This window comes from Ipomoea nil, unplaced genomic scaffold (genome assembly GCF_001879475.1).
Source record: "Ipomoea nil cultivar Tokyo-kokei standard unplaced genomic scaffold, Asagao_1.1 scaffold0382, whole genome shotgun sequence".
Lineage (NCBI taxonomy): Eukaryota > Viridiplantae > Streptophyta > Magnoliopsida > Solanales > Convolvulaceae > Ipomoea > Ipomoea nil.
The window spans coordinates 1994637-2016136 of record NW_017616810.1 but is presented as its reverse complement, the minus strand read 5'-3'; the positions used below and the strand labels follow the sequence as shown (position 1 = coordinate 2016136).

Below are 21500 nucleotides of genomic sequence, written 5' to 3'. Positions count from 1 at the left end.
TAATAGATAATAGATATATTTTGTGTTATGTAAAATGTTATAAAGTATTGATCGACATAGATAATATAATGATCATACTCATACAATTACATACTTCACACATGATTACATAAAGTATCATTAATTTTTGTTTTTCAATATTACTTGGTACAATTATATATGTTATATATGATGATATTAGGTTTGATCCCTCTTCATGTTGACTAACATTATAAATTTTTGCTATGATTTTGACCTTCCTGACATGACTTTTCTAGCTTCATTGTATTAAGTATTATCAACTCTGATCTTTAACTCTACAATATTTAGTACTCCGTACAATTCAAAAATATGAATGATTCTATTTGATACAAAAATTACTGATTAATATTATATCTTAGAATATTTTTCTATATTTTAGGAAGTCATGTATGAGAGAGAGTAAAATGGAAGAGAAAACAGAAAAGAAAAAAAAAACAGCTGACAATTTAAAAATAATTATATATATATATATATATATATATATATATATATATATAAAACAACGGTAAAAAGGTCAAAGTGGTCGTCAACTGGCGTGGTTTTATACATGCACACACAGACTGAAGCAAAATCAAGAAAACATAAACATATATGCAAATTTCAAACATGAAATGCACACACACACAACCCAAAATGTTTGGATGCATAATTATTACTTTTTTTAATGCTTTCACAATTACGAATTAAACAACTCAAATGCACACACGAGTAATAGTGTTTCGTTCAAAGCATATCAAAATGTACACGATAGAGAATAAAAGTGCACCTACCACACTATTGTTAACGTGACGATATACAGAACTAATTAAAATCAACTGTTAAAATAAATATTCATAAAAAAACAGTCAAAATAAATAAATAAATAAATAAATAATACGAGCATAATAAATCAAAATAAGAAATTCTATTCTATTATAAATACATTTCTAAAATCATACATAACATCCTAATTAAATAATTTCCTTATTTTAATTGTTATTTTTAAAACTCCTCAATGTACAATCACTTGCAGAGTCAATACAAGTACACACAATCTGCAGAAAATCTCTACAATATTGAAACCATTAATAATGATATTATCACTTTAAATATTAATTTTGATCTTAGCCAATAGCATGATCAATTATATCCTTTGGAATCAGGTTCTCCTCCCCATTGTTTTATTCTGTCTTCAGCAGCAGAAGCCTGCATATAATATTTCAGTCCAATGAATAAATTACATTAACCATAAACAATATTTCAGTTTGGACCCACTGAAATTGTAATGGGAAATTTAGACAAGTTGAATTGGACAAAAATGTTGTACTATACACACATACCTCCTTGTTCCAATCAGTTCTTAGAATCATCCATATCAACACACAGGTTTGTACTGTAGTCCCAAACATCATTCCGTACCAAATGCCCTGAAAATCATTTGCCGTCAATATATAAGCTAAGCAACATTATATTATAGTAACTAATGAATAAAAAGAATAATAATATGTCCCGATATTGTCACGTTTGGACAAAATCTTGGATAAAAAAATAAAAAAAAAAAAAAAAACATTTTTCGTCAATGTATATATATATACCACGATGCTCAAGTTGAAGACGAAACCCAAAACGAGGCCAATAGGAATGCCAACAATATAGTAGCATGCTATGTTGACATATGCAACGTAAGCTTGCCACCCAGCTCCAATGGCGACTCCTGCATGCGTGCAATTCTTGGTTAAGATACGTCATGACTGGAAATTATGGAATTTCCGACCACCTGAAAGTGATCTTAAATCAAGTCGAAAGCAAAAAGTGGTCGGAAATAGCAACAAAGTTTTTTTCGGATACCAAAAGTGGTCGGAACAAGGCTTTCGACTTGATTTAAGATAACTTTCAGGTGGTCGGAAATTCCATAATTTTCAGCAGTGAGTAGATCTGAGCTGAGGCTATGAATAATGTACCAGAGAGGGTAGGCTGAAGGCTATTAATGGCGACGCTGCAAGATAGCAGAGGTGTAAGCTCGGACACGAGTTGTTGGACCCTCGGACTATCAGAAAACAGCGGCGGGTATTGTTTTCTTACGAGGATTAGAAGGAATCCTAGGACGACGCCAACTAGAAGTGAAGTGATTGAGGCTACCATCACTGAGAATTTTGCACTTCTTGGATGCCCTGCTCCTAGCTCGTTTGATACTCTTACACTGCATTATTATTTTTTTTTTTTTAAATACACACCTATTATAAATAAAAGAGTAATGACCAATGTGATTATCACATTACAAACTGTAAAACTAATTTTATGCATATTAAATTGTTACATATTTACTATTTAGCTTGCTAACGGTCAAACTGTATATTGATTAGTAATTTTTACCTTGAAGTTGTAAAATTTTATTTGTTTCAAATTGAAAAAATTACTATTACTACTTATTAATTACTTAGTAGTTGCAGTTTGTAAACTTATTCTTATTAATGTTATACTACACTATTGACGATTGATTTCTTCATTTTCTTGTAATAACTCTGAAGTTGAATAGTTATAAAATAAATATGTAAACTAATTTAGAAAGAACATATAACTTAAATAGATCGATATATACTTTTTTAAATATTTTTCTATTTTTTTTCAGGATTATAAATCATGTCAGACTGAAATTTTTATTTTTATTTTTAGATCAAATCAACCTAATTTTAAAAATAATAAATAGATCAATGATGAGTAGTCGAACTATACTGGTTCAAACCTGTATGTTTGACACCTCTATTACATACTAAATACAAGTAATTTCAACATATACTGACCTTATTGCTGCATTGAATCCAAAAGCCACCATGACTGTCCACCCTAAGATATTCATGCTGCACATTGACAGTTCATGGCAAATATACTAAATGGTGAGAATATACTAAATGACTAGTATTGATGGGCTAAAAAGGAAACAATAAGAAGAAAAATAGTAGGTCCCTATCCGATATCAACAATCAATTAATATATTAAGAATTACGTATGTAATAGAATTTATCATGTAAATGATAAAATACAACCGACTATAGCTAATAACCGATCTGTAAAAAATAAATGAAAAAATAAAGAGTATTATTTATCAAAATTGTTACATACATACCCTTAGTGTGTTAGTTTCTAATATATTCTCTTTTAATTTTTACTACCTTGTCGGCAACTACTAGCTAGAAACCACATTGATGTGTACTTCATACTTTTGTCTACTTCTCCTTAATTGCTACCTATCTACTCAAACCTTTAATAAATCATTGAAAGGGATTGCATATGCGCCACATTATATATATATATATATATATATATATATATATATATATATAGTGACATCCTATACTAGTGGTGATGATTACTTATTATTATATGCATATCTGGTGACATCCTTTTGCATTCAATGTGTGGGGTTAGGTTAACTAAAGAGACAATGGACTCCTACTTTAAACAAGATCTATTATTTATGATAATAAAGAAATTAAATATAGTTTCTTTAAAGATAAAACGACTAAAATACCATCTAAAATTATTTTAAGTAAAATTTGAACATTTAACCAAAAAATAACTAAGTTATTGGCTATAGACAATAGAGGGGATTAGATCTGTCAATATAAGAAAAATCAAATTTACCAATGGAAAAAAAAAATTGTAGGTAAATTAATTACTAGAATTTGTATGGATTTAATTTGTCAATGAATTTGCATAGATAAAACACCAACATCAACTTTATTGTATTTTGTTGTTTTATTGTAGTGTCTAAACTCTTACTTTGATGTTGTGCCCAACTTCATAGATGTCTAGATTCATTAAATTAAAAATTAAAAATTGGCCCGGAAAGGGGTGACTTAGTATCAAAAGATCATCACGTGTTTTATTTTTGTCAGTACCCTCTCAATTGATTCTATCGTCATCTTACTGTGATTTAGAAGCTTGGTTGGAGAAGTACTCACCATATAGAAATTGCATCAACAGCTACTTCTGCATCTGTGAGGTATCCCGCAAACAGAATAAGCGACACGTAATACCACACCTCTAAGCTGCACGTATCTTGACAAAACAAAAATTAGTAACCACAAGGAAAATTTGTAGTCCAGTTCAAATAAAGAAGTTCAATAGGCCTTGTGATCCGATCCTATAATGGACGAAAGACTAAAATAAAGACTATCAGCCTAGGTTGTCTATAGATGGTTACTTAGGGTTTCTACCGTTGAACAAAGTGATTAATCCTCTGGCTGAATTGAAGGCACATCTTTTAAATAGAATAGCTAGCCTGAAGATTTAAAGCTGCTCCATACCCAAAGCCAAGGGTCGAACCCTTGACCTTTCATTTGAAGACATGCATTGTTGATTTATATGTCTTAATTAGGATTAATGATTCATATTTTTAGGATTAATTATGCTACACCATAACTAATACTTACCAAAGCATGACAGCCGACGCTAGTGACAGCCTAACAAATCCCCACAGGTTCTGAAAAGCCTTCCATGAAAACCCAGTCCAAGCTTCACCGCAACTCCCACGGAAGATATACACCAGCTGCGCCACCACTATGAACCACCACGACGAGTTGAGCACCACCGCGGCGCCGGCCATCCCCCACCCTATCTTCAGCATGAAGAGCCAGCTGAACAAAGCGTGGGCGGCGAGAGCCACCGCGGAGATAACAGCCATCGCCACCATCTTGCTCTGCGCTTGTAGGAACTTCTGGATGGGGAAGTTCATTGCGTAGGCGAACAGCTGCGGGATCATCCACAGGGATAAGGTGCCGGCCCATTTCGAAATCTCCGGCGTCTGGCCGATGAGCCTTAGCACCGGGCCGGCGAAGATGTAAATGAACATTAACAGAAAGGCTGTGGTGTTGAGGATAATCCATGATCTTTGCATGTAAACCCCCAGCATTTCTACCTGTTTTGCCCCAAACGCTTGCCCGCAGAGTGTCTCTAGCGCACTTCCCATTCCAATCTAACCAAAAAAAAGACAACAAATATGCACAGTCCAATCAAATTTGTCAGATTATTAATTTGATAATCACAAAGATACAAGTTCAACTCTGACCGATTAGCTTTCTTGAATTGATTTGAGCCAATTTGTCTCCTTATGCTCCTAGGGAACTTAGTTTGTGTTAGTCCTGTGCCTAGTCCTTTGGTTTTGTGTAACTAGTTTCTTATGTGGATTGTTCTCTATTTATTCTTTTTGTTAGATAGTGAATAAACATGTTCAATTCTCACTCTCATATGGTATCACAGTCATTACTCTAGGGATAAATTTTTTTTTTTTACTCGTGATCCTTTCTCGTTCTCTCATGGCTGCCACAACTCAAACAAGTGTTATTCAAATCTATGCCCCAACTCACTTACCAATCAAACTCACAACTTCTAATTTTTTCATTTGGAAATAACAAGTGGAGTCTAGGTTCACAGGACTAGACCTCTAAGCTACGTTAATGGAACCACTTCCTCAAAATATTCAAATTAGAGTCATAAGACTGGATTTATTCAATATACATCCACAGAGGATAGTGACTGTTGATTTTTCCGGTCACTCAAAAGAAAGATAGGCAGGGTTTGATCGTGTACCATGGTGCCGTAAGAAAATCCGGCGATGACGGTGTTTTCGACGGAAATGGCAGCAAGTGCAATAGTTCCGACATGGCCGGCGAAGACCTGAGTGACGGCGCCGATGGAGTATTGGCAGAGGGAAGTGAAAATGGCCGGAAAGGAGAGGTACAAGAGCTTCTTGGACTCGGAACAGAATTCCCGGTAGAAATCACTGACTCCATTAATGGGTTGAATGTCATCAACTTCACCAGCGTGGAAGACCAAGTTGGTTGAAGGCTTTGACTGGGTGTCCTCTTGCCTGGGTGCCAGAAACGGAACATTGACGTCCTCCATTAATGACTGGTCGATACAACTAACAGCGATAAGGGCATTACATATAGAGGAAAACAGGGATGGCAATGGGTCGGGTGTGGGTTGGGGAGGGCTATCTCCATCACCCGACCCACTTTATATTTTTCTCACCCACCCCCATCTTTAACCCACATTGGGTGGACTTTTTCTAAATCCACCCCGTCTCACCGGGTTCGGGTGCCCACTACGGGTACCCACCACTTATGATCTTATTATGTTTTTCAAAAATAATATTTAAATTACTTACACAAAATAAGATAATAAAATTCATTAGTGATACTCAAACATAAAATAATAGAAATATTTATTAAATATAATAACTAAGTTGTTAAGTTTTAAAAATAAACTTAACAGTTTAGATATAAAAAATAGTAAAAAGATACACATACTTATATAAACTTTTATAAATAACTACATACTAATACTTATTTCACTATTTTATATATACACACACATGGTGGGTCGGGTGGGGTTCTAAGCGGGTTTTGTACATAGAACCTGAATCAAACGCGACCCACCGCGGGTTTACTTTTTAAAGACCCACCCCCGACCCACCACCCACCATCACCCAAAAAAACTCAATCCATGCGTGGTGGATATTCACAGGGCGGATTGAAATTGCCATCCCTAAGGACTCCGTTTGGCAGAGCTTATTTAGGAGTAACTTATTTTAAGCTATTAATAAGCTATAAGCTCTGTTTGCTAATGTTTCAAAATAAGCTCGTAGCTTAAAATAAGAATTTTGGAAAGCGTTTTAAAATAAGTTAGGAGCTCCCTAACTATATTTCCATCTTTGTCCTTATTATTTTAAAGAAATGACATTTTTTATCCTTCCTAATTAATTTTTTTTTCTTTTCTCCTTTATTTGCAACTTTTATCACAATTATTATTATTATTATTATTATTATTATTATTATTATTAAGTTGGTTGGAGGTTTTGATCGACCAACGTGTGAAAATTATGCCCTGGATCCGTGTCCACAATGCATTATGGACACGAGTCCAAAACGACGTCGTTTTTATAGAAAATGCGTCATTCTAGTTTTAAAAAAAAATTGATTTTGTCTCGCCGTTAACGGCGTTATTCGTTTTTGCCATTATGAATGTACAGTTATGAGATTATGAATGTACAGTTATGGAATTATGAATGTACAGTTATGGAATTATGAATGTAAGTTATAAAATTATGAATATAGATCTCTGACATTATGAACTTACAAGATGAACATATAGTGATAAAATTATGAACATAGAGCTCTAAAATTGTGAACATAGAGCTTCGAAAATTATGAAGTTACAGTTATTGAATTATGAATGTACAGTTACGGAATTATGAATGTACAGTTACGGAAGTATGAATGTACAGTTATGAAAATATGAACATAGAGCTCTGACATTATGAACTTACAATTATGAACATATAGTAATAAAATTATGAACATATACTCCTATAACAAAGCGGTCTGAATTTTTTTTTTTTAAAAATAAAAATGGAAGATAACAGTGCCACTAACGACACTGTTACCCGTGTCCAGCATGCTGGACACGGGTCCATAGCATAACGATTGTAGTAATGTAGCTTAAGCTCCTTGGGTATCCCTTCCGGCTTTAATTTCCCTCCAATAGTCCAATATATATATACAAAATACAAAATTATAAGTTTGACTTCAGCTATTAGTGTTCGTAGTTTGAGTTGGTCAACTATAAGTTATCTATGTTAGTTTACCTCGAATGTGATTTGTTGGCAGCTAAGGTCATCCAAAAAAAAAAAAAAAAAAAAAAAAAAAAAAGATAAAATCTTGTGTAAGACCGTATGTGAAACGTGTCGGGTCAAAATCAAATGTAATATTGATCTGAGAAAATGTAATACCTACTTTTACATTTTTCTCATACAATGAGGGAATGAAAAAAAATTACATAAATCGTGTCAGGTTATACCTATATTATATATTTATATGTCATTAGTAGTTGTTGGAACCGTTGGTAGAAAACAAATAATAATCAAATAAAAAATTGACTATTATTTTCTGGAAAGAAGGGAAGAAAAATTTGAAGAAAATTGGCTAGTGTTTGGTGTTGGGTTTTTTGCAAGAGTCAAGTGTGCACTCTTTCCTTAAAACCTTATTTGCCACCTCCCGTAGATGCTAGGAGCGTTGTGGCCTAGGCTTCCCAGGATAAAACTTGCTATGATCCAATGTTTGAGCATTCAAACAAAGGATCCGGCGAGCAAGACAATGGCTATGAACAGAGTATAGCTAAAGAAAGAGTAGAAGCAGAGATTTTTGAAGCTGGAAAAGTATACTTTCGTGCTGTGTAAAGCTGTGTGTAAAACTCTACTGCCTCTACCCTCTCTTATATAGGGTTGAAGGAGCCAATAGCCTTTATTATGACAATTAAAAATGACATTAAAGCTGCCTTCCAATAGCTATAACAGCAGGCCACTACCTGGGAATTGAATTCAGAATTCAAAATTGGAATTAATAGACAATTAATTTCGTAACAGATGAATTCAATCCCCTCAACAGTCAGAGCTTTCGGGTTCCTGACCGTTAGCGTACAGGGTTCGGTCTCAACTTTCGACCTCATCCAGTTTCGGCCCTTGCACCTTTCGTGGACTCTGTTGCACGAGAGTTGTGCTCTCGGTGCACCACAACCTCTCGTGCTCTCTTAGCCCGAACCCCAACCCGAACCAAGTGGCTATACCAGTTGGAAAATGATACAAAAGTTTGGCATAACTTAGCCCGCAAGGCCCAGCCAATTTCCGGACGACATTCGTGCCCCCAGGTGCCAGCGCACACGAGCTCGGGCTTGAATCAAGCCTTTTTCAATCTCTGCTAGTTGGAATTTGATTTGCACCCCCTCCCCCCCGCCCCCACCCCGCGCGCGAGAGCCTCTATGCTATACAATTCTACAAGCTTCAAAAGAGCTCTTGTATATAAGGGGGGAAAATCTTCATTCCAAAGCAATGTGGGACAAAAGCTCACTTTTTCCCTTCATTTTCCAACTCAAATGGGTCTACTTTGAGAATCAATATCTCATTCACCCATTATCCGTTTTGAGCGTACAATATATCGGTCTCTTCGTCTCACTACGAAGAATCCGAATCCACTTTGACCCGACCCAAATCGGAAGTGGATCCTACTGATAATTGTACCACAAAATAGCCACTTAACATGCCATTTTATGCCCTTTTAAGCTATTTTTTCCAACAGTAGTTACCTTAAACTTCTTAGAAGAGTTTTAATCACGCAAAGACCAAGCTGTAATTCATCAAAATCAATGACAATTCATAAAGGGTTCTAGTCTCAATGTATTTTTTTTTTATTAACCTTTAAGTGAATAATATCTAATTATATATTTTATACCATGACCAATATATTTCAAGTAGTTACAATTTTATTTTATTTTTTGTATGTTTATCTTTCTGCACACAGATTTACTAATATTTTTCTTTTGAAAATAATAATATTATATAAATTTACTATTACTGCTGCGGAGATACGGGGTGGAGTTATATGTAAAAATATGTTTTTCATGCAACTATCAAACTTTACAGCTGTGGAGATACGATCAAGTTACACGAAAAAATATTAAGAGGAATAAATTTTGTATTATCCGTACAGGTGGACTGCTGGGGTTCAATAATATGAGGCCAGAGCCATGTATCACGTGGAACATCATTTTATGGCGCTATGGATCTGAACCTATTTTATTTAAAAAGACTTACTTTAAACCAGATGTTCATATTTATTTATGAGGTGTTGACTCAATAAAAATGATAGAAATTTAGTGAATTAAGGAAAGAAGGAAGTTTGGAACAAAATAAACTAAGTAGATAGAACAAATCAAAAAATAAATTAAAAAAACTAAGTAGATACAACCAAAAGGTTAAAATCCTCAACCTCCAACTTAATTAACAACACTAAGTTTGTCCACTTGGCTAAACCAACTCTTATATACTAAAAGACAGGAAACTACACTTATGCATGAGAAATGCGCGGGAAGCAAAGTAGTGGGAGAACACATGTGTGGCCGAGAATGAAGACTAGCTGATGTCGTACAATTGTTAAGCATTCAGAAGGTCTTCAACATTATAAAAGGTATCCTTTGATTCACTAATCTTTCCTGGTCCAGTGGCTTGATAGTATTAGCTCATGCCTAAAGACAAAGTTTTTTAAATGAAATATTTGGAAAACCAAACATCGTCTCGACATGCAAATCAAGTATTTCTTTGAAGGAATTTAACACACCAGTTAGCCTACATTGAAAAGTGACTTGAAGATATTTATATAGATAAATATCATGTTACTCAAAAAAAAAAAAAAAAAAAAAAAAGATAAGTATCATGTACTTATCACATTGACGGTTGTTCGATAATCTTTTGAGGTAGATAAGGAACCGTTTATATTCGAAGAGGATAATGAGGATAGCTAGCCTAAGACAAAAGTCCATTATTTCATTGTCATTGGAGCATTAAATTAGGACTAGACGATTTATAATCACATCAGACATGGTATTGTATTTGCGATGAAATTGGTAGCAACATCTAGTGCTCATCCTACAACGAAATATTGAAATAGTGCTTAACATATCCTCTGGTATCCTCGAGATACAAATATTTTAACTTTTATCTGAGAAACCAATATATGGTTATTGATGGGCTACTTGGATACTGACTATTTTGTTTGATCTCTATAATGTCAAGTTCCAAAATTGTTATGTACTGAATCACCCCCAATGTTCTAAATGAGAACAATAAAGGTTGTGTTTCACAAATGATAAATGAATATGTTTATGAATATTTGACAAAGTATATGTAGTGTCAAAATTCAACTCACATGAGCTTCAGAAGAGTTACAATATTATTATACAAAATATTACTATAATGACAATCTAGCAGATCTGTTCACAAAGTCCCTTGCTACACTTATTTTTGGAAATTAAAGATGTCTTTCTGTGTAGGGTTTGAAGATTTTTATCTTAGGGGGAGTGACATTTACATGAATCAATTAATTATGGAGATTGGGTCCTAAAGACCAACACTTGTACTCTTTTTCTTTGATTGCGTTTTGATGTTGTTTTCTTAATTAAAAGTTTTTAACAAGACAGCTAGTGCAACACATGAATGGATACATATCATGTATTCTTTTCATCAACTAGATTTTTCCCATTAGGTTTTTGTAATGAGATTTTTAATGAGACATAAGATTGATATAGCAATGTCCAAGAAAGAGTACGTGTTGTGAATAAATAATATATGTAGACATTACTTCTCCCACATATATAGACATTACTAAATGCATTATACTATGATATATAATACTATTATTCCAAATAATAGTATTATAGTTAAACTGAACCTTTATATTTGATGTATATATTAAAATAAAATATGATTAATAAAAGATTTAATGATTCTCTATCTAGTCTTCTCTTTATTTTACTTTATTCATATTACCTTCACGCGATAAATACATGATTTGTCAATTCATTATTCAGTTAGACATGACCACGGTTCCGGTTCCGGTTCCGTATTTGGTCGAACCGGCGGTTCCGGTTGGAACCGCCGGTTCTAACCGGTATTTTTTTTTTTTTTTTTTTTTTTTTTTGTAAATTGTAAGTTTTTAAGTATTGTTAGGCCTTGAGTTTGAGTTTTTTTTTTTTTTTTTTTTTTTTTAAAGATGACAGTTGTAACTTGTAAGTTTAAGTGGAATAAAATGTTTAACTTTGCTATGTTTTAATGCAAAGACCTTATGAGAATAGTGACTAGAGAGCATTGAAACTAATAAAGGCAATTCTTAGGCCATTAATGATTAGGATAACAAAGGAAACAAAAGACAATAAATTTTTCATTGTCATTTGTTTCCTTTATTTTTCTAAACATTAATAGATTAAAAATTACCTTTATCAGTTTCAATACTCTCTGGTCACTACTCCCATAAGGTCTTTATATTAATTTATTCATAGCAAAATTAAGTAATTTATTTCACTTAAACTAAAAAAAAATTTAATAATTTTAAAAATGCAAAATTTAATAATTTTGCATTTTTTTTTTATTTTTTCGGTTTGGAACCGGAACCGTCCGGTTCCGACAATATTATAGGAACCTTAACCGGAACCTTATAGGTTCCGGTTAAGAACCGGAACCGGAACCGTACGGACGGTTCCGGTTAGCACAGTGACGGTTCCGGTTTGAACCGGAACCGTGGTCACCCCTATATTCAGTTGCATTTTCTGAAGTAAATATTGGGGGATAAAATTGCCAGGGTGGATATTGAGCCAAAAATATAGGTACAAATTGGGGCCAATTGGTGCGGTGATAATAGGTCATTGTTGTCGTTGACATTTGACAAACACTGGTCGGCATGCAGCTCTAGAATCACTTAAAGGTACAATAATTGTGGATGAGTAGAAGAATAATCATACTCAGAAATGGGGGAAAAAATGATTATTTCAATTCTTCTTCTTCTTCTTCTTTTTTTTTTTTTTTTTTTTTTTTTTTTTTTTTTTTTTCCTTTTCCAAGCTTTCATTTTCAGTTTTTGTTTTAAAATTGAAGATACAGACAAGTAATTATATTCTCTATTTTTATTTATTTATTTTAATTTAAAAACAACTTTTCTCATTTAATAAACACACCTTCTTTTTTTTTTTTTTTTTTTTTTTTATATAAACACACCTTATTTGTTCATATCACACGCATATGTGGTTATGTTTTTGTTTTTGTGCTGTTGCATTCTACCTTATCTAGACCACCTTTTTTTTCTTTTACATAGCTAATAAATTCTCAAATATAATACTTTTAATCAGAATATAAAAGTATTACATATTTCTAAAAAATATTACCCTTTCTTATATAAGTAATAAATATTTTATTTTTAATTTTTTTTAAACAATACTTTATTCATAATTAGTATCACATTTTTAATATAAGTATTACATTTTCATTTGGATTCAATCCGTTTCACAGATAAGGATTCGTACTACAGGGTCACACAAGATTTTGTCTTATATTATTTTTGGCTCTATAGGTGCAGAATACATGTTAATTTTTACTCTACTCAAAAAAAAAAAAAAAAAGTTTTACTATATATAAACAATCAATGAGGTATGACGCATCTATGATCTATCCAAGATATTCTGGTTAACATCTTCTAAAAAAGTAATTTATAAAGTGATTTAACTCCAATTAGTATCTACCCACAATCTCCGACAGCATCATTAAAAACTGTTCCCAACCTATTATACGTTTATCCATAAGCATATTTGCCAACGTAACACCTCGTTTCTCCATCCAATCAAAGATTTAGACATATAATTTGATCGACTTTTCCTACACGGACTCCGAATTTCTATTCTCTCGGTTTTATTTCCTAACGGACAAGCAAATACAATATATCTTTATCATGTGATGAGTCATAAGATAAGTATCTACATCAAGAATTTGACTGTAAAAAATAAAATTGGGAGTCCATGTATATAGTATTTTTTTTATTTGATCAGCTTTGAAGGTGTGATATCCCTTCTGTTTACTATATTGAATGTTGTCTTAGAAGGTTAAGTCTAACATTCTACCATTATGTGACATTCATTAGCTGCTACGCAACTACGCAAGTATAAGGAAATAAAACTGCACATTTATCAGAGAAAATTACACTTTTGGTCCTATGACTATAGGGGAGGTGGTAATTTCAGTTCGTGACTTTTAAAACTAATAGATTTAGTCCTTTTAGTACGCTTTTTTTTACACATTAAGTCCTTTCGGCCAAATCACCGGTGGATTTTGGCGGGAAAAACACAATCCCTTAGTTTATTAAATATTTGGGGGGTAAAATGGTCATTTCAGATTCTTCTTTCTTCTTCCTTCTTCTTCCTTCTCCTTCGTTCTTCTTCTCCGATCTCCCGGCCGGCCCATCCTCCATAATCTCCGATCGCCGTTCTTCAACCCCTCATCTCCCACGACAACATGCTTTCTGGATAACCATAATCACCAGAGAAACAAGAACTCTGGTCGACACCGCCGCCAATGTGATCTTCAACCATCCCTGCATCTCTCCGGTCACCTTCTTCAACACCTGCGAGATAAATCTTCTTCAAATAAGTGAGCACTTATTCGTAAAAAAAATGATTTGCTGATATCTCCAGTTCTGAGAGTGCACTTCAGCCAGGCCTTTGCCATCTCTTAGAACATCAGATGATTGCCCCTGTAAAAAATACAGAAAAACCAAAGGTACAACTTTACTTTTATGCCAAGAATTTGGTCAAAATAAACTACATATGCTATACACACAACATAACTTCAAAAAGATTCTTTGGAACCTGAATCAAAAACTTTGAGTGGCCAAAGTGGGCATTCTGTGGGGCCATTGCCTGTGTATGGATAGGCTTTTGCAATCCATATGGAGGATCTACATCTTCATCCAAATTTCCCATAGGATGATACTGAAATTTGCGAGCAGAATTTTTCTTACCAACTTGATTAGACTTTTCCTTTCCAGTAGCAACAGCCCTTGAATCAGTTGGATCTAACATAACATTTTCCCTCAAACTTCCGGCAGAATTTTGGTGTGATGCATTGGACCGGTAGCTGTCATTTGAGTTCTCCTGTTTGTCACAGGTATCTATCTCATTACTTTTAGCTGTCGTTGAGGTTTCTGTCCCGGCTCCGTCGGCGGTGGATGATGTCGTTGAGGTTTCTGTATGTTCATCAAGAAGGAAGAAGAAGAACGAAGAAGTAGGAAGGAGAAGGGAGAAGAAAGTAGAATCTGAATTGACCATTTTACCCCCCAAATATTTAATAAATTAAGGGATTGTGTTTTTCCGGCCAAAATCCACCGGTGATTTGGCCGGAAGGACTTAATGTGTAAAAAAAAGCGTACAAAAAGGACTAAATTTGTTAGTTTTAAAAGTCACGAACTAAAATTACCACCTCCCCTGTAGTCATAGGACCAAAAGTGTAATTTTTCTCACATTTATCACTAGTTATTGCATTTACCATAGTGGTAATTAATAAACTCTTGATCATAAAGATTGGTATCAAAGCGGATCACAAATTTATCGAAACATGACATTGATTCTTACACACACACATATATATAAATAAAGTTACGCATTCACTAGCTTTTACCGGAGTTGTAACCAAAAAATGACCTTAACATACTAAAGGATTAAATCCCCATCCGTTAAATCATGAGATATGTATACTCATAACAAGGTAAAATTTTACATATGTTAGTGAAAAATAAAACTGTTAATTTAACTGTAGTGTCCCAAAGACACCCCTTTTGTTTCCTGTTTCTACAACAAGGTATCTAGCTAGCTTCCACTTATGCTTATTTGGTGGCCAGTCAATTAACTCGACCGACTCTCTCGTCTGTTGTGATTGCATTATATTGTGCTTGTAGTTGTCCATCAATTCTTATGGACCACTTTTTTTTTGAAAGTTCTTATGGACCACTTAATTTCCTTACATTTTTAAATGTTATATAATATCAAATCCCTAAAAAAAAAACAAAATATCTAGTATATGAGAAGTTTCACTCAAAACTTACTTCTAGCGATAAGGTGAGAATTCGATCCCTAGCTTCCACAAACATTATATTGGGGGTCTGGATTTGGGTTGGACTCCTTGTGCACAAAATTGTATGTACAATCTGATGTTGAATTTTGAAACTAGATTGACTCGATTTACGTCCTCATGAGCTTGGGGCAGGAAAGAGAAATAAGGAGTAGTTGGTTTTCTTAGGCTTCAGTGCTTTTGATTAGAACTAATATTCTTGGGGGAGTCGAACCATCAACATATCCCATTAAATTTTGGCCACACAGGAATGGAGTTAATTGCGTTCTCTAAAATAAAAAAATTTTGAATGTCAGTTTAATACTGTCAAAGTGATACGCCGCACACAGAATTCGTGGTTCGTGGGCACAGACAACGAGGAAGGAACCGTGACATTAGAAACGGTTCGTTCGGAAGAACCGACAAAATCATCAACAACGGTGAGGGAGGTAGGTAGGTAGCCATGAAAGAGATAAAATCCTAGACTAGTGATACCAGATTAGAACTAATATTCTTGTCGAGAAAGAATTTATAATTTGCTATTTGTCTTGTCTAACAAGCAAAAATTAACCTCGGTGGAAATGATAATTCATTCGGATCCACATGAAAGGCCAACTCCATTGCATTGCTACAATCCAAGTTGCATATATATTATATAGTGAGTAGATGCACTAATCTAAATTTAAGATCTTTGGATATGTTTAATGTCGTGTAGGGTTGTGTAACATTTTAGTATTACATTATTCATAAATGAGATTAAATACATCATCTCAGATGCTCAGTCAAATCGGGGTGTTGGGGAGCTTTGGAGTTACTGATTCAACCTTTTGAGAAGAATAAATGAGATTAAATATAATAATAATAATAATAATAATAATAATAAAGGATATAATTCCGCAATGGTTATCTATAAAACAAACAAGTCCAAATGAATATTGTAAATATAAACCTATATCTAAATAATCTAATCAGGAAATAATCCAGACGGACACGTAGCATTGAACGGAAACGGCGACGGTTATGCGCTGATCTCCGGTACGGTGCACCGCTTGTTTTCCCTTCTCACATGACCTCTGGCGTCATCATAATCCTCAGTGTTCTATACATTAAATTAATATCATTTTTTTAATATTTTTTATTTTTTTTACTAAAAGGAAGAAAATAAAAAACACAGATTTTACCAATTTTAGTGTTCAATGTATCATGTCTGGGCTGTGTAGTTCAATCAATCGATCTCTTTTGTCTCTGGCTCTCCTGCCCACTGCTTTATCCTGTCTGCTGCAATGGAAGCCTGCAATTTACAGATTAACTTAATTTAATTGCAATTAAGCTGAGATATTATTAAATATATTATTATTGTATTATCTTAAAAAAGTTACACTCTTTAAATATTAAGAAATTGTACTCTTTGTCATTTAATTTTTCACATTTAATCTATCAGTTGTTTGCAAAGTGATTTCTTTCGTTTTTGAATTAATTAAGGTTTGGTTAAAATGTCACACTCTAGATAATTGAGGGACAAAATATTCACTTTGCATATAATTGGTAGGAAAAAAATGTGTGAGACCATCTCACTAATCTTTATTTGTGAGACAGGTCAAGTCGGATTATGAATGTAATATTTATACTAAAAATATAATTTCTGTATAATTTAGAGATAAAAAGTGTCATTTATCCTATAGTATTTGATTTTTCAAAAACAAATGAAAATACCTCTTTATTCCAGTTGGTTTTGTAGACTATCCAGAAGAGGACTAATGTTTGTACCACAGTTCCCCCCAGCATTCCATACCATATGCCCTGTTCACATCACCAAATACAAAAACAAAATAGGATTTTTATTGATATATATTATTAGTCAACTTTAGTACGATGTTGTAAATTAAAACATTGTAATTATTGTCGAAGTGGATATATATATATACTTACTTCAAGACCCATGTTGAGAGCATAGCCCAATATTAAACCTGCCGGAATTCCAAACAAATAATAGCATGCAATATTGACGTAGGCAACTAAAGCTTGCCATCCTCCTCCAATGGCGACCCCTATACACAGACAATATAATGAGATTGAAATGGCAAAAATCTGAGGCGGCCGTTAAAAATGGTTGTGGTGTTATTGAATTGGTTACCGGAGAGAGTGGGCTGGATGTTGCTAACGACGATGCAGGTGGCGAGCAACGGCGTTAGCTTGTAGACGAGAGCCTTGACGACCTCATCGTCGGCGAACAGCACCGGGTACTGCCGCCGGAAGATTAACAGGACGGCGGAGATGAGGACGCCGAGCAAGAACGACGACATTACAACCACCACCACTGAGAATTTCGCCGTTCTTGGATGGCCTGCGCCTAGCTCGTTCGACACTCTAACACTGCAATTCAACGTAAGTTGTCACGTTTATATATTTGACTAGATCATTGAATAAATATTGCCTTGTGATCTTAATCGATAAAGGACCATAAGGAGGTAAATCAACTAGGTTGTCTATAAAATATAGCTTATGGGCTCAAACCAATGAGGCCAATAGACCGCTCACGTTAGGAGTTGAACTTGTAACATTGTGATTATCAAGTGAACAATAATCTGACCAACTTGACTGAATCACTTTGATTTATGAAAAAAACTCGCTATTGAAATAGCGGGCAAATTAAAGAAATATAAAGAGGTAAATTAGCTTAGGCGACTTATAACTAACTGATTTAAATTAAAAAGTCAATTAGACTCTAATTGTTCGACCCATTTGGCTAAAGTTACCCCTATATGCCTATGACTAAATTATGTTAAATTGATGGAAGTGGTGATTTTGGAGGACGAACTAACCTTATCGCTGCATTCAATCCAATGGCTACCATGACTGCCCAACCAAGTATATTTGTGCTGCATATACATTTATGTCAACAGTTTAACTTAGACAAAAAGATAGAGTAAAAGAAAAAGAAGACTAAAAAATATCCAATAATAAAAAATATTATTTAAACTTTCAAATCTTACTCACAACTTTAATTTACTCTTAAAATTTTGATATAAACATTAAAAAAAAAAACACCTAATAATTAAAACTCTTATTTATATAGTGTCATCGTAATCAGTGATTCATTTCTCTAGGTGATAAAAGGACAAATAGGGCAATAATGACAGTCAAATGAAATGTTGATTAGCCAAGTCATCATACTTTTACATGCATTATCGAATTCCTATCCTAATCAATTACCAAAAAAAAAAAAAAAAAAAAAAAAAAAAAAAGAATAGTGCAATAACGACAATCAAAGCAAACGTGTTATTGTCATAGTCAATAAAACAAAACAATGGCAGTATTCATTAACAAAAATTTCAGGCAATCTTTTGCTGGCATGCACTATAATCTACATACGCCACCTACAAACCCTACCAATCACAAACGTTATCGTATAAATTAATAAATATTTTGATATAATACTCGTTAATTAAATCAAATATATTATATAAAGATGAAATCATATATTAAAATTAATTAATCGCACTATGTTATATAGTCATTGTACGTACCAAATGGACAAGGCATCCACCGCAACCTCAGCATTCTTTAGATAGCCAGCAAAGAGGACTAATGCCATAAAATACCACGTCTCTAAGCTGCCAAAAAAAAAATATTCAATTTACAAATACTTAAAATGAAGAAAAAAGATTGAATCTATTGTTTTATATGCACAGACACACAGTGATTAGTTACCGATATATGAACTCAGATTTTTGTTTCTTTATCGACATTCTGTGGACTAACATCATACAACATGTGATGTTCGGTCACGCAGTGCGTCAAATGATTGAAAAATGTTTTCTGTTGGTATAAAAAAAAATGTGACAATGAATTTTAAATAACTTGGTACAATGTTGTATTATATATATAATTATATAATAGATATTATAGTATCAGATAAATAGGCATAAAGACAATTCAGTTAAGTTGGTCCAACTGTTAAGTGGTAACTATAAATTTATAAATTCTTGACTAGAACAACTTAATGATCAGATTGTAGAGTATATAATCATTAATGTGCAATTTAACTATGAGCTTGAACTTTTAGTTGAGATGGAGCACATACTTCAATTGGTATTAGAGTCAGACCAAAGGTTAAAGTTTAAGTTAAAGCTGGAAAATGACTGACCAGAGCATCACTGCAGAGGCAAGTGACAATCTGACAAAACCCCAAAGGTTCTGAAAGGCTTTGGGAGAGAAGCCGGACCAGGCGCGGCCGCAGGCGCCGCTGAAAATGTAAATGAGCTGAGCCACCACGATGAACCACCAGGAGAAGTTGAGCACGGCGGCGGCGGCGGGGAGGCCCCAGCGGAGGCGGAGCATGAAGAGCCAGCTGAGGAGCGCGTGCATCGCGATGGCCGCCCCGGAAACCCACGCCATCACCATCATCTTGCTCTGCGCCTGCAGGAATTTGGCGATGGGGAAATTCATGGCGTACGCGTACAGCTGCGGGATCATGTACAGCGCCATCCTCCCCGCCGCCGCCGATATCTCCTCCGTCTGCCCTATCAGCCGCAGAAACGGCGCCGCCAGCACGTACAGCGCCGTCAGGATCACGGCGGTGGCGTTCAGAATCACCCACGACCGCTGCATGTATACTCCTAGCATGTCGATTTGCCCCGCCCCAAACGCCTGCCCGCATAGCGTCTCTAACGCACTCCCCATTCCCAACTGTTCAACATTAATTGGAATCATTAATATTCACAAATTTTCAATTTTTCTTTTGGGTGACCAGAAAAACTCGCAATCAATCTAGACTGTTTATAGCTAATCAGACTCAAATTGACTAGAGAATGTGTTCAAGTAAACTCTGCAATAAATCAGTCTAAATTGTTCATAGCTGATTGGCTTAAATTATTCGGCAAATATTAGGTTATAGTTCAAGTTCAAGGACAACAAATTTTTGATAATTATTAATTTGTAGTCATTATATTATATTATCAATCCCGAAAATTTCATTGCATAGAAAGAAAAGGTTTTGGTTTGGGTACCATGACGCCGAATGAGAAGCCGGCGATGACAGAGTTCTCGACGGTGACGGCGGCGAGGTCGATGGTGGTGAGATGGCCGGCGAAGGTCTGGGTGATGGCGCCTAGGGAGTACTGGCAAAGAGAAGTGAAGACGGCGGGGCCGGCGAGGTACCAGAGCTTTCTCGATTCCACCCTGAACTCCCGGAAGAAATCGCGGACTCCGGTGATCGGAGCGATGTCATCGGGGTCGGGGACGAACGAGGACCGGAAAGAGGCGAGGGACGGCCGGAGAAGAAACTCGTCGTCGGCGAGACCGACCACGTGGTCGTCTCCGCCGTCTCTTCCCCTGGGGGAAAGCAAAGGCTGCTTTGTGTTATCATCAGCCATGGAAAGCTAATTTCTCGGATTTCGATTTTTAATGTTTGTGTAATGGATGATACATTGCCAGCTTATATTTATACAATTATTGAATGCATACATTAATTTATATAATATTTATAAACGTCAATATAATACTTATTCCTAAATAAGAACAATATATTCTAGAAGGAAATGATACTCATATAGTGACTTTTCAAATTTCTAGAGGTGAGTACAATTGTATTTTGTACAAATAACACTTACTTTTTAGGCGTAAAATTGAAAAGTTAATAACATTTGTTACGTTGTATTAAAAATCGTGCAAAAAGTAAATGACACAATCAATTAGAGTCGGAAGGTTTTCATTAATTTACCGGTATTGATAGTTTAATTGATCACAATAATGAAGTTTGAGAAAAATGACTAGGAATCGAGTCTCACTAGCAAGTCTTGTTTTAATGTTCAGTTAAGTTACTATGATTTATATCTCTAAATGCTCTGTTGTGTCGAGGCATGACTTATATTGATTAGAACAATGATATGTATTGATTTGTTAAAAAGTAAAACAATTAATCGGTGTTGTATTGAACAACTCGGAGACAGGCTCCGTCTAGCTAGTTTTGACCAATTATCACATATCAACTTTGCTTTCGCTACTATTAGTTAATGGACATTT

The 21500-nt window shown here is 34.5% G+C and overlaps 3 protein-coding genes across 5 annotated transcripts; all 3 read right to left on the bottom strand.

Annotated features, from left to right (window-relative positions):
• Positions 1-1056: 1056 nt before the first annotated feature.
• LOC109171980 (protein DETOXIFICATION 29-like) lies at positions 1057-5952 on the bottom strand. The gene is made up of 8 exons (XM_019321103.1): positions 5590-5952; positions 4434-4975; positions 3963-4049; positions 2802-2858; positions 1962-2200; positions 1596-1714; positions 1341-1427; positions 1057-1206 (listed from the first exon to the last, which is right to left on the bottom strand). Exons 1-8 carry the CDS (start codon positions 5902-5904, stop codon positions 1141-1143), a joined length of 1512 nt encoding a protein of 503 aa, XP_019176648.1. The 5' UTR covers positions 5905-5952; the 3' UTR covers positions 1057-1140.
• Positions 5953-13869: 7917 nt separating this feature from the next.
• On the bottom strand, positions 13870-14698 carry LOC109171844. Its single transcript, XM_019320920.1, has 3 exons — positions 14240-14698; positions 14054-14124; positions 13870-14008 (listed from the first exon to the last, which is right to left on the bottom strand). The coding sequence occupies exons 1-3, from the start codon at positions 14696-14698 to the stop codon at positions 13870-13872; spliced, it is 669 nt and encodes a 222-aa protein (XP_019176465.1).
• A 1291-nt stretch (positions 14699-15989) lies between these two features.
• LOC109171977 (protein DETOXIFICATION 29-like) lies at positions 15990-20911 on the bottom strand. 3 transcript variants are annotated; one of them, XR_002052676.1, is made up of 9 exons: positions 20486-20911; positions 19624-20165; positions 19004-19090; positions 18299-18355; positions 17611-17849; positions 17406-17524; positions 17190-17276; positions 16640-16767; positions 15990-16091 (listed from the first exon to the last, which is right to left on the bottom strand). XR_002052676.1 is itself a non-coding variant. In XM_019321097.1 (9 exons), exons 1-8 carry the CDS (start codon positions 20849-20851, stop codon positions 16702-16704), a joined length of 1563 nt encoding a protein of 520 aa, XP_019176642.1. In that variant the 5' UTR covers positions 20852-20911; the 3' UTR covers positions 16366-16575; positions 16658-16701. The 3 variants fall into 3 exon arrangements, 2 of the variants coding, with proteins under 2 accessions (XP_019176642.1, XP_019176643.1); XM_019321097.1 differs by lacking the exon at positions 15990-16091 and adding an exon at positions 16366-16575 and having other exon boundaries at positions 16658-16767; XM_019321098.1 differs by lacking the exon at positions 15990-16091 and adding an exon at positions 16366-16572 and having other exon boundaries at positions 16658-16767.
• Between the last annotated feature and the right edge of the window lie 589 nt (positions 20912-21500).

Excerpts from the sequence above, each read along its gene's own strand:
- LOC109171980 (XM_019321103.1), bottom strand. The coding sequence starts at position 5,904 with ATGGAGGACGTCAATGTTCCGTTTCTGGCACCCAGGCAAGAGGACACC. Across the intron at positions 4,050-4,433 it reads GCGTCGGCTGTCATGCTTTG|CTTAGAGGTGTGGTATTACG; the intron begins GTAAGTATTAGT and ends AGATACGTGCAG. Across the intron at positions 1,207-1,340 it reads GAACTGATTGGAACAAGGAG|GCTTCTGCTGCTGAAGACAG; the intron begins GTATGTGTGTAT and ends TATTATATGCAG.
- LOC109171844 (XM_019320920.1), bottom strand. The coding sequence starts at position 14,698 with ATGGTCAATTCAGATTCTACTTTCTTCTCCCTTCTCCTTCCTACTTCT. Across the intron at positions 14,125-14,239 it reads ACTCAAAGTTTTTGATTCAG|GGGCAATCATCTGATGTTCT; the intron begins GTTCCAAAGAAT and ends TATTTTTTACAG. Across the intron at positions 14,009-14,053 it reads TCTCAGAACTGGAGATATCA|ATTTATCTCGCAGGTGTTGA; the intron begins GCAAATCATTTT and ends TATTTGAAGAAG.
- LOC109171977 (XM_019321097.1), bottom strand. The coding sequence starts at position 20,851 with ATGGCTGATGATAACACAAAGCAGCCTTTGCTTTCCCCCAGGGGAAGA. Across the intron at positions 18,356-19,003 it reads GTGGATGCCTTGTCCATTTG|CACAAATATACTTGGTTGGG; the intron begins GTACGTACAATG and ends ATGTATATGCAG. Across the intron at positions 17,525-17,610 it reads CATCCAGCCCACTCTCTCCG|GGGTCGCCATTGGAGGAGGA; the intron begins GTAACCAATTCA and ends GTCTGTGTATAG.